At 37.4% G+C, this 12,197-nt stretch overlaps 1 protein-coding gene and 1 non-coding gene across 2 annotated transcripts in view; both read left to right on the top strand.

The window, feature by feature from the left end:
* The window catches only part of ST8SIA1 (ST8 alpha-N-acetyl-neuraminide alpha-2,8-sialyltransferase 1), a 144,089-nt gene extending 142,074 nt beyond the window's left edge, over window positions 1–2,015 (top strand). The window contains exon 5 of the mRNA XM_049625180.1: window positions 707–2,015. Coding sequence (XP_049481137.1) covers window positions 707–1,193 — 487 coding nt within the window. The 3' untranslated portion in view covers window positions 1,194–2,015. The remainder of the gene's footprint in view (window positions 1–706) is intronic.
* Window positions 2,016–3,903: 1,888 nt separating this feature from the next.
* LOC125920471 (U6 spliceosomal RNA) lies at window positions 3,904–4,010 on the top strand. Its single transcript, XR_007457063.1, has one exon. It is a non-coding gene; the product is annotated as a U6 spliceosomal RNA (small nuclear RNA).
* The last annotated feature ends 8,187 nt before the right edge of the window (window positions 4,011–12,197 follow it).

Below are 12,197 nucleotides of genomic sequence, written 5' to 3'. Positions count from 1 at the left end.
TATTATCATAGAATTTCAATGGGAAGAAGTATCTTCAAGGTGGTTCCTTTGATTTGCAGATGAGGAAACCAGTCCTGTGCTTATATCAGATTGGACAAGTAGTTTTTATCCAAATCCTATCCAATAACCAAAAACCTTTGTGAATTTATGAGTATTAAACCATTTTTACATTCCAGGCAAAAAATTCTGGGAGAACAAAATATACAGTGCATTTTAGTTCAGAAGGAATTCTAGTAAGGAATCTTAATCAGAATTTAAGATGTTAGGTTTGGCAGAAGCCAAGCAACTTGATGAGAGATAATTGGTAAGATGAAGGAAGATTTTAATTTTTTAAAATTTTTTATTTACTTTTGAGAGAGAGAGAGAGAGAGAGACAGAATGTGAGTGGGGGAGGGGCAGAGAGAGGGGGGGGACACAGAATTCAAAGCAGGCTCCAAGCTCCATCCACACTGTCAGCACAGAGCCCAACCTGGAGCTCGAACTGTGAGATCATGACCTGAGCTGAAGTCAGATAGTTAACCGATTAAGCCACCCAGGCACCCAGATCAAGGAGGATTTTTAAATACAAGTGAAGCATTTTTCATTGTTTTCATGTCCTCTGCCTCCCTCCTGCCGAGATAATGTGAACTATCAGGGCCATCAGAAGAATAGTGGGTTTTGATGAGTTCCTTTTCTTCAGGTTTAATTGACTTCTTCTCTTTAATAGGTTTCAGAATCTGCTGTGGTCCAGGAAGACATTTGTGGACAACATGAAAATCTATAACCACAGTTACATCTACATGCCTGCTTTTTCTATGAAAACAGGAACAGAGCCATCCCTCCGGGTTTATTATACACTGTCAGATGTTGGTGCCAATCAAACAGTGCTCTTTGCCAACCCCAACTTTCTGCGTAGCATTGGAAAGTTCTGGAAGAGTAGGGGAATCCATGCCAAGCGCCTGTCCACAGGACTTTTTTTGGTGAGTGCAGCTCTGGGCCTCTGTGAAGAGGTAGCCATCTATGGTTTCTGGCCCTTCTCTGTGAATATGCATGAACAGCCCATCAGCCACCACTACTATGATAATGTCTTGCCCTTTTCTGGCTTCCATGCCATGCCAGAGGAATTTCTCCAGCTCTGGTATCTTCATAAAATTGGTGCACTGAGAATGCAGCTAGACCCATGTGAAGACACTCCACTCCAGCCCACTTCCTAGGGACCATGGGAAAAGAAAGAACTGAGCCAGGGTATTTTTGTTAGATTTTTTACATGACTCCAAAAGGAAATGGTCAAGTCGTTTCATGGATTCACATGGGCCACTTGGAAAAACAAAACAAAACAAAACAACTACAAACCCCCGAGAGAAACTCTACTTTGATGATGGCTTGGACAACAAACAAGAAATGAAAATCCTATGAAATATTTTGTAGCAGATTGTGGATTTGCAACTAGTAACACGCTGATGGAGTATGGAGTAATGTTGGTGAAACACATTTACATGGTTCTGATCTAGAAGGTGCAGTTCACAAACAAAACAGAACTCTAGCTGCTGAGGCTGAGGAATTAATCAAGGTAGAGTAAAGGAAATGCCAGGGCAAAGTGTTACTGATTATCAACACAATCTGGCTTAAAAAAACCTATCGTATATTATAGAACATAGGTTTTTAAAAAATTAATATTTATTTTTGCCCTATTGAGGGGCAGTGAGTGGGTGATGAGGTAGATTAAAAAAAAACCTTACTGAGTAATAAAGATACGAAACACTACAGCTAATTATTGTGATTTGTTGAATCAAGTCTATGTTAACTTTAGTCTCCTTCCATTTAAAAAATGTTAAATAAGAATTGCTTCCTCTCCTTTTGTCAAATCTACTTAGACAATGTGAATGAAGCATTGTAGAATTTAGACTGTGTTGGTTCATAGTCTGGATAATGTGAGATACTTTCTCTTCTCAGAATTGAGGGCATAAACTCCATTTTAGGCCTGCATTATTTAAGCCTATTTGTATTATTATGTTATTTCAGTGCAAAAAGGCTGCAAATATGAGTGCATTATTTATTTGCAAATTGGCATAATTGTCTTCCTAATTTAATGCTCAGAGATGAAGTAAAGCACAATAATGTAAGGTTTAGTCTGGAAACAGACTGGAGGGCACATCCCTTTTCTATCTACCATTGTATATTATTCACTCCAAGATACATGCAAACAAAACATGCATATATTTATGCATACACACACACATACACACAGGTAAACAAAGCTCATTCCCATACAAGTAGGAAAGCTGAACCCACATGACCTAGTGTGGCAAAATCTGTACCATTGTCAAAGAGCTACAAATGTATATTATGAACTACCCACCTCACCTTGATAAAAGACAGGCTGGCTTACTGCTGTTTCTCATAGTGCTCACACCAGCGTCACCCCCAAATGCTTACCCCAAATGAGCAGAATTGTTTTACTCATTCTGACTCTCCCTAACATCTCATGAATGGACCTTGTGTTGAGGGTGGTGACACAAGGCATGATTCATACAAGTAAAGGGATGTGAATTTGTAGATGTTGATTCCCCTGGTAGTAGCAGGTAAGGCTACTCTGAAAGCTTTTTACATCAGCTTTCACACTGCAAACAAGCTCTACTGACAGATTACAAGCAGCCAAATGTGTTTGCATGTAAGAGGAAGATAAAAGAGGCCTCTCATTGTCTTTGTGCTTTGGAATGCCTTAATCTAAAGGGAGACACTAGAAATCACTCTTTTCATTCTTTTAAATGTCACCAGAATGTAGACAAACTATGCCAAAAAGTTCTGCTTCATTTTTAATGGTAGAGACTTAGTAGACCACATAAATTAAAGCAGGTGACAGTTTTTGGTGGGTTAATTTAAAAGATACTGAGTCAACGAAGCCCTTGGAAAAATTCAACATCACTGGAATAGGCAATTTCTAAAGAAGAGTAAATATTGAGGTTATTATAGAAATCAGCTGTTAAAAAATGACTGGTTGACCTAACACAGAGTATACTGATATTTGGAAAGTTAAGAATTTGAGAGTATTGATATCTTGTAGAACTGATTTGCTATTTTGATTCTATATTGCTGCAAAGAGGTTAACGAGACTGTACTATGAGTGAGTTATAGTAAATATGCACTATATGTGAAACCCTAAACCTATTTCCTCTTTAGACCTATTATTATTTAATAATTACTGCAGAAAGGAATACATTTGTACCTATACACTTCATCAAAGGTAAAAGGGCTAATGAAAAACATATATGTCACACAAATTAGTACTTTAACTGATGAAATTGTTAAAGTGTAATTAATGAGCTCCCTAAAACCCATTCGTCACAGTTCCACTGAAACTGCTATTTGGAAATTTCACATCTTGTTATGATTTCTGGAATAGATTTATATAATATAGTGTGCAATTTTTAGTCTATACATTTGTGGCTTTGGAAAGGCAAACAGAAATGGCCTGAGATGATAATGTTTATTTAGACCAGTACTTCTCAACTGGGGTAATTCCCCTCCCCTATCTGGTGACATTTGGCAAGGTCTAGAAACATTTTTGATTGCCATGATTTGGAAGGTGCTACTGGCACCTACTGGACAGTGGCCAGGGATCCCACTAAACATTCTACAGTGCAGAGGTCAGCCCCCCACAGCAAAAATTACCCATTCTAGAACATTAATAGTGTCAATGTTGAAAATGCTGGATTAGACCAAAAGAATACTTTGACTGCCACAACTTTTCTTCACTTAAGGATACATATACATGCTCACATCATTCAAAGTATGACTACAATTGAACGAGAATGTTTTCTTAGAGTAGATTGCAGTTGGCGTTATTTTATACTGACAATGCATAGGTATGCCATCCATATTCCCTTTCTTGTGGTTAGATAGATGTATCTAAACTTAGAAATGGTGCTTGCTTCGGCAGCACATATACTAAAATTGGAACGATACAGAGAAGATTAGCATGGCCCCTGAGCAAGGATGACACGCAAATTTGTGAAGCGTTCCATATTTAAAAAAAAAAACAAACTTAGAAATGTGTGTGTGTGTGTGTGTGTGTGTGTGTGTGTCTGTGTGTGTCTGTGTATAGGGGCATTATAGCATAGGCTATACATATCTGTCCTTCTTGAAATACATGTGTCCCTAAGTGAGGATCTCTCCAGAATTATCTTGCAGAATAGTCTGGAATACTCTATTACTATTAAGAAGTTGAATTCTAAGCACCTATTATTTTACCTGAAACTGAGAACTTCAGAATTGGACCTCATACTTTGCCAAATTTGGTCAATGACACTTTAATACTGCTGACCCTTAAGGTTATCTGAGAAGATATTCAGGTTATAGTAGACACACTCAGTAAGAAAATATTTCATCACTTTCAACGCATCTGCCAAAAGAGGGAGTCAACCTCTCTAATCTTTAAATTGCTTTTTATTGACAAAAACTAGGTTGCTCCATGGGGGCAAGAGAGGGGGTGAAGAGACTGAAAATGGGTACCTGATACGAGTTTTTAACTTTTATCAGCTCCAGTTTGAGAATTACACTGATGCTAAGGATCATGAGTAAGGGTGACCTCCATTTAATTTTAATCACACGTTAGCAAAATTAAGATGGGTGAAGGATTAAGTCATTCTCCAAGATAGAAAAGTGATTTTTATATGAAATATTTTTATATGGAAGAGGACAGTGGATACATATGCTTTATATAGAGTATTTGACCAACAGTTTATATAACATTGTGCATCTGAACTGCAACTAACACATGAAGTTAAGGAGTGCCCCTGGGATTTTGCTTCCATATAGTTCACTGTTATTTTAACAAGGTAAATATTCCAAAATGATACAAATGACCCCAAAAGGCAGATGTTCAGACAGTACCTATTGGAGTTTTTGATGTCTCATGACCTTCTCTTGGCTACAAACTTTCTTTAGGATACATATAACTTATACCTGGAGCAATGGGCAACACAGTTTAACAATCTACATGGAAAATAATGGAAGAAATCCCAGGATTCTGAATTTGACAAAAATATTCTCAGTCAGAAGCTCTACAGAAGTGTTATAGACTATTCCAAATAGAAAAAAAAAATATCAATGACGTTTCTTCTTGTTAGCCACTATCATAGTTTTGTAATTTTATTATATATAGCTTTCCATTTCTTTGTTTGAAAAATCAGCCATCTGTAATTTTAATTTTTATATTTAAAAATATTGACTTTGTGAAAATTTTAACCGACAAATCCTTGTTAGGTGAGACCTAAAAGGTCACAGTCCGCCAAAAACTTTAGGGAATTCTTATTCCTATGAAAATTTTCCCACCAGAACCAGGTAATAATATCTGCTCTGTTTACAGAGTTCCAGAGGTCAAGAGCTGTAAAGACTTTTGTGAGAATCTGAGGGAAAATACGGGGAGGAGTAAGGACTGAGAGCAGTACTGTGCTTTTTATTTCTTCATCTTCCCAGGGTAGAGGCTGACTCTCAGATTCTGACTTTTAGTGAGCACGCATTGAGAAACAGCTACAAGACACCTGAAACTTAGATCAAGCTCCCAGCAAAGTGTGTAGTAACTATAACTAAACATGACCAGCAATTTTAGCAGTTTGAATCCACCGTGTGCCAGGGAGAGGATGAGGCAAGTGGAGAGGAGGAGACAACCCTACTCCCAAGCTTTCAGTATGTAAGTCAGAGAAGTCTCTGCCCTTGACCTTGGCTTTCCAGCACTGTTTCTGCTGACTACCAGGGAAGCTGGCTTGTCTCTGGGGTCAAGCTTGTAGTCTTGTGACTGGAGAATTGGTGTGGAAATTTGCTAAGATGCTTGAAATTTTACACTGCTGTAAACAGTTTTTTTTTCCTCTTAAACTTGTGCTCTCTAAATTTGGGTGTCCTGTGACAGAATTCTAGTCACCCTGACCTAATTATGGCCCTGTCAGTGATTATTAAAAATGGAGCTTTTTTTTCTCCATGCAGATGAATTTTCTAAGTTCTTGAAGCCAGGGAGATATCAAGTATAGCTGACCCTTGAATGACACAGGTGTGAACTGCATGGGTCTGCTTATACATGGATTTTTTCTAATATAGTACAGTACTGTAAAAGTATTTTCCTTATGATTTTCTTAATATTTTCTTTTCTCTAGCTCACTTTATTGTAAGAAAATAGTATATAATGCAAATAACATAAACTATGTGTTAATCGACTGTTAATGTTGTTGGTAAGGCTTCTGGTCAATAATAGGCTATTAGTAGTTATGTTTTGGGGCAGTCAAAAGATGTATGCAGATTTTTGACTGTACGGCAGGGTTGGGACCCCCAATCCCACATTGTTCACGGGTCAACTATTTTCCACCGGTTCTTTTATAGTTTCTTTAAAAGCCCTGGACACTGATCCAAAAGAATCCAGAAGCTTAGAATGTTTGTTTGCGACTCCTAACCGTGAAGGCAGAATATTTAGGTTGAACACTATAAGAGTCCTATTTTGCAAGAAGAAAGACACTTAACATGAAGCTACAATTGCTGTGGCCTTTTTCCTTCCTATCATAAGAAAAAGGATACTACTGGCTTACCCTCAGCCAAGAATTTACCCTCAGTCTCTTGCAGTTTTTACATACATCCTAGAGGTGAGGGATCGAAAGAGATGTGTGGAAGGAAGGCTCATTCAAACATAACACGGCCTCTGCTCATCATCACAATACGGAAGAAGTACATATTTCTGTTAAAGCCCATGGCTATAACTTTTCTAAAGCACAAGAGAGGAATTATATTTTATGGTCACTTGTTTGCCCACCTCCTGTGTGTTCTTATTGATCCCTACATTGTGCTAAAATCCCTTCTAACTTTGCTTTCTGTTAAAGCTGTAGGAGATAATCAATGATGCAAAGCTGCCTGGGAGTTTTATAGAGTAATATTCAAATATATTGATCATGTCTCTTTCTGCTTCTACATAATTAGATTTTCCCCAGTTATTTGTCATTTTAAAAGTGTATGTGTCACATGATACCAGTAAACATCTAAGAAATGTGATTTTTATCCAGGGCAGAGAAATTGGGAGTCAGATGTGTCTGTTTTTCTCTGCATAGGAAGCGAAATGGAAAATTGTAATAAAGAAGGGTTTAACCAAAATGAAAAAGAGAAAAGAGGAAATCAGGATTTTAATTGTGAAGGACCATTGACAGGGATCTTAGTCTGAAGCTGAGCTCAGAGCACAGAGGTTGTTGTCCTTGAGCACAGTCCCAAGAATAGAACCTTCCAAAACCTTTTAAAGGAAATATATTGTTATGCAGTAATTATGGCTCATGATGAAAAGACTCTAGAAGAAGCAGTGTGAGAACCAGGTTGTGAGACACTTAGGGAAGAAGATGGAAGAGTGGCACCTGTTTACCTACTTGGACCCTTCTGCCCCTCTTCGAGTTACGCTTTCCTTGGTGTCTATGTTGGGATATACAAATGCTGCCATTTTCATATCCCCTTTTTATCTCCACTTTGACACATATGCAAGATTATTATTTAGGTCTCCTGTCATGATGAGGCAGCAATGGTAGGAAGTGAAGGTGACCCTTTGAAACATGGTCACCATATGCATGGTGAGAGTTAGAAAGATTTAGATGCATTTTCTCCTCTCTGTTTTAGTGTAAACACACACACACACACACACACACACACACACACCTTGCATTATTCATGCCCATTGAAAAGAGAAAAATGTCTGGCTAGGTGGGGGTGGCAGAGGGTGCCTTAACTTTTTCTGGCTTGGCTCCCACTTCCTTTTGTATTTCCTTCATGTACCTGTCTCTTTAGAGGTGTAGCCATGTCTGTTCCAAGTTGTATCTTTACCATCAGCAAGAACTCTTATAACTGTAGTGAATGTGACTATTTTATATAAATGCACAATAGTATATAGGCCTTGGAGATGTCTGATAACTGTATGTAAATATCTTTTGTTGAAGTAGTGGAACCTTCTCATAAAGAGCTCCTTAGGTGATAGCTACAGGAGAACTAAGATGATTAGATTCAAATATGTGTTTCTCCAGCAAATACTAGCTTTCATGGAAGCAAGGAAACAATTTGTTTCTGTTTCTCATTCACTCTTAAGCATCAATTCTTTGGGCTTTCTTGTCCGTAAGTTACTATAGATATCCCTCTCATACAGGATTCACAATTTGTAGTGATTGATGGTCACAGGGGTACATCAGAGTCAGACACTAGAGGGAAGGGGAGAGAACAAAGTAGAAGCTCCATTGAAAAGCTTGTTTAATTTTTTAAAAGTCTAGAACATTATTAGAACTCTACCACACAGCATAGTTGGTCTAAAAAGTTTTGAAAAAGTTTCTTGCTGGTCTCTTTAAGTTGACTATTGCACCTTATATATCCTTCCACATATGTGAAAACTGTTTTTCAAGAGCAAATTTGCAGGGGCGCCTAGGTAGTTCAGTCAGTTAAGTGTCCAACTCTTGATTTCGGCTCAGGTCATGATCTCACAGTTCGTGAGTTCGAGCCATACATCAGGCTCTGTACTGATGGCACAGAGCCTGCTTGGGATTCTCTCTCTCTCTCTCTCTCTCTCTCTCTTTTCTGCCCTTTCTCCTTCTCTCTTTCTCTCTCTCTCTAAAAACAAATAAATAAACTTAAAAAACTAGCATATTTGCAGATTGGAAGTAAGGGAAAAATAGAAATTCAAATATTCTTTCTCATACAGTGTAGCTTGATTACTGGTCCATGGGGGCAATAATTCTCGAAAAGATCTTAGATTAGACTATAAAACGAAATAATCTTTGAAGTATACACGGAATTACTTTTTCCTAATGAAGCTAAATTCTGTTGGCAGGAGGTGTGGGGAAAATCAATGCTCTTCATTTCTTCTTTAAGTTTAATATAAAATGTAGCAGGTAAGAAAAAACTTTAACTTGTACTTTTTATAGTGTGACTTAAAAAAAAGTATCTATCTCAGTTGGTTCTACTGAGCGGTTTCCACAGAATCTAAATGTAATGTCATAGGAGGAGGTTTGCTGTAAAAACATGTCTTTTTCTTTGGTGTGTTCATTGTAATTATGGCTGGTAGTGAGAAGATTCAGTAAGTCTCAATTTCTCTACCTCCCTTACTTGGAGAAAATTTGGAAATGTACCCTGTGAATAAAATGATTTTTTTTATAGTGTGTGAAATCTTTTTATTTCCCAGAAGCGTATGGGTGATTCTGTTTCCTTTTCTCTTCCTTCTATTTTGTATCTATATCAGCTACACTGATTTTTTTTCCTTCTAGATGAAAACTCATGCTGCTTGGTGAGAAAATTATTTTAGAAATACAGAATTATAAATCCTATGAATAGAATTTAGAACGCTATTGTTACTCTTATGCAGGTGAAAGGCATTCTCTATTGGGCACAGTAGAAAGAAAATTGAGCATTTATTTAATGTGATATATGTACATGAGCCTATTTTTTTCCAGTGATAAGATTTTCCCTTTATGTAATGAATCAATATCAGTATGTGTGTCCTAGAGTTCTTTAATAAATTGCTAACAAGATTCAAAATATTTAGATTCCCCTTCTGCTCATATGGGTGACCTTGACACGCCTGGGTATGACTTCTTCTCTGAATTATTTAGATAATTGCTTCAAACTCCCATTTCCCTTGGGATCTAGTGGCCCAGTTCTGCCAGACACTCTCAACAAGATGGACATCAGGAAAAGTGACCTTGGTCCATCCTTTATCATACATTCACCTCAGAAATTGATCAAGGTGCTTTGTACAGCTCTCCTTATTAACTCTCTTGAGTTCAAGGCACACAACAGACTTTTGGGCTACAGCTATTTTAAGAAGGTCATTCTATTACCTAATGTTAAAACTTCATGGTGTTTAGCTGAATCATTCAGGGGTAAAAAAGGCAGGCCTCTGAAATAAATGTGGGTTACCCTAACCTATTCTCAGACCATATGAGGAAAACAGATTTAACTTGTTTTTACCAACTATCATTAAGTAAAGGAAAATCTAGATATTACTGAGTTCAAGAACATTCAAAAACAGATATTAAGAACTCCAAAGCATTAATTACTCAAGAATCTTTAAACCTAAAAAGAAGGTAATTACAAGTCACAGACTAGATTTTTGCTTGAAAACTTGTTATTTTGGAGATACAGATTCTTGTTGATATAAAGATGTAGGATTATTGAATCGAATCTTGTGATGTTCATTGTGAATGATCTGGAGAACATGGGATGAAGTTGAGAACATATCTAATTATACTTAACACGTATAATTCTAGGTTTGTTATCTAGTTTCTAAGATTTTGAGAATATGGGAAAACAAGTCTTTTGTTATTTCTTTTATATAGAATTAAAGTTGTTTCTTTCCCCCACAAAGTCATGGTCTCCAGGAATGAATTAAAAAATCAGTATTTGGGAACATTTTTGTGGTAAATAATGCAATCAAAAGTTAGATTAAAAGGCAATCAAGAGTTTATTGATCTCAAGACAAACTTTAATCGGGAAGATTCCAACCTTTGGGTGTGGAGGAAGAGTAGACAGTAAGAATAGAACATGTGTGTTCATTTGGTGTGTCACTTTCATCAACTTCCCATCAGGTGGATTCCTGATCTGGGAAATGGTGTTCTACTGAGTGCTCAATGTCAGCCTTTGCTATTACTGGCAGGGTGCTCAGCAGTGGTGGAAGCCAGGTTATTGATTCCATGCATAACCTCTGTACCTGCTACCAAACCTGCTTTGTATAGCAGCCCATTGACAAAGTAGTTGGGTAACAGAGAAGAGATGAACTGGTATCCATTTAGCATACCATTTTGTCTGCACTTTTTATAAAGGTAGGGCAGTTAATGCCTTGAAAGGCCAAGAGTGATTATCAGTGCTTCCCATCATGGTACATGCAGCAATTTTTGTTCTCACTGAAATAGATATTTATTTTGGATTTGCCTTTCTTTTCCTCGATGTTTCTGCCAGTACCATCATCTATGAACCTACCAAATGAATTATTTATCATATTGGTATTATATACAATATGACCAGGAAGCACATTTGCCAACAAAGAAGTATAGAAAGGAACTTATGTATATGGAATTAATGAGTATTACTCTTTACCATATCATGAAGAACATTCATTCTCAATGGGAGCAATATTGCCTCCACAAGAGGCAAAAGTTGTTCTAAGGGCCAAAAAAGCGTTAGATATTATAATGATTCAGAGGAAAAAAACTTAAAAGTTTCTTTGGGGGCAGGGTTTGGGGGGGGTTAATGAGAAAAGTTAGAGAAATGCTGATCTAGAAGCAGTTGCCTAACACAACATTGGCAGGGCCTGACAGAGACTTATTTTAAGTATCATCTGAGAGACAATATCTTAGGGGGTTGTGGTACCATCTTATAAGATGTGATGTGTGTTTTGGACAGTAACCAGTTTTTCCCGTATTTAGATACTTGGATCACATTTAGACTATTTGGATCTGGGGACCAAAGAAGGGAAGTAGGAGTGACTCCCACAAGCTGTGATATGTTGTGCTTCTGTGATGGTTTAATTCAAAATACTTTCTAATTACCTTGTGATTCTTCTTTCACCCATGTGTTTTTAGAAGTATATATTCTAATTTCCAAATATATGGGGGGGGGGCTTAATGGTATCTTTTGTCGTCTTTTTTGCATTTAATCTTGTCATGCTCAGAAAATATACTATGCATGATTTTAACTTTTTGAAACATACTGAGACTTGTTTTATGGCTCAGCTTCCATGGTTACCTTAAAAGGAGGTACATTCTACAGTTGTTATCAAGAGTATACTAAAAATGTTCATTAGGTCAAGTATATCCTCACTGACATTTTATCTATTTGCTCTATCAGTTATGGAAAAAGAAGTTTTAAAGTCTCCATATGTGATATGTCCACTTCTCCTTTAGTTCTATAAATTTTAGCTTTATGTACTTTGCAATTCTTTGCAATATACACTGAGGAGTGTAACTCCAGGCCAAACAACTATGCTGATCATACCAAACCATACATGGCAAGGCTTTGCCCAGCAGGCCTGGGGAGCAGCTGTCCTGCCCACACTGCATTTCTAGCCTAACACCTCAGTTTGAAGACCTCATCTGGAGTCTACACTAAGGAATGTTTCTCCACTCTGACTCAAAACTTTTCCACGCCTAGTTCCTCCCTCCCTTCCTCCCATCTGGCCCTCAGGTTTCCTTGGCAGTGAGACAATCCCCCCACTTGCACTG

This window comes from Panthera uncia, chromosome B4 (assembly GCF_023721935.1).
Source record: "Panthera uncia isolate 11264 chromosome B4, Puncia_PCG_1.0, whole genome shotgun sequence".
In the NCBI taxonomy this organism is placed as follows: domain Eukaryota; kingdom Metazoa; phylum Chordata; class Mammalia; order Carnivora; family Felidae; genus Panthera; species Panthera uncia.
Note: the sequence above shows the minus strand (reverse complement) of the source record. Positions and strands in the feature narration are given on the sequence as shown.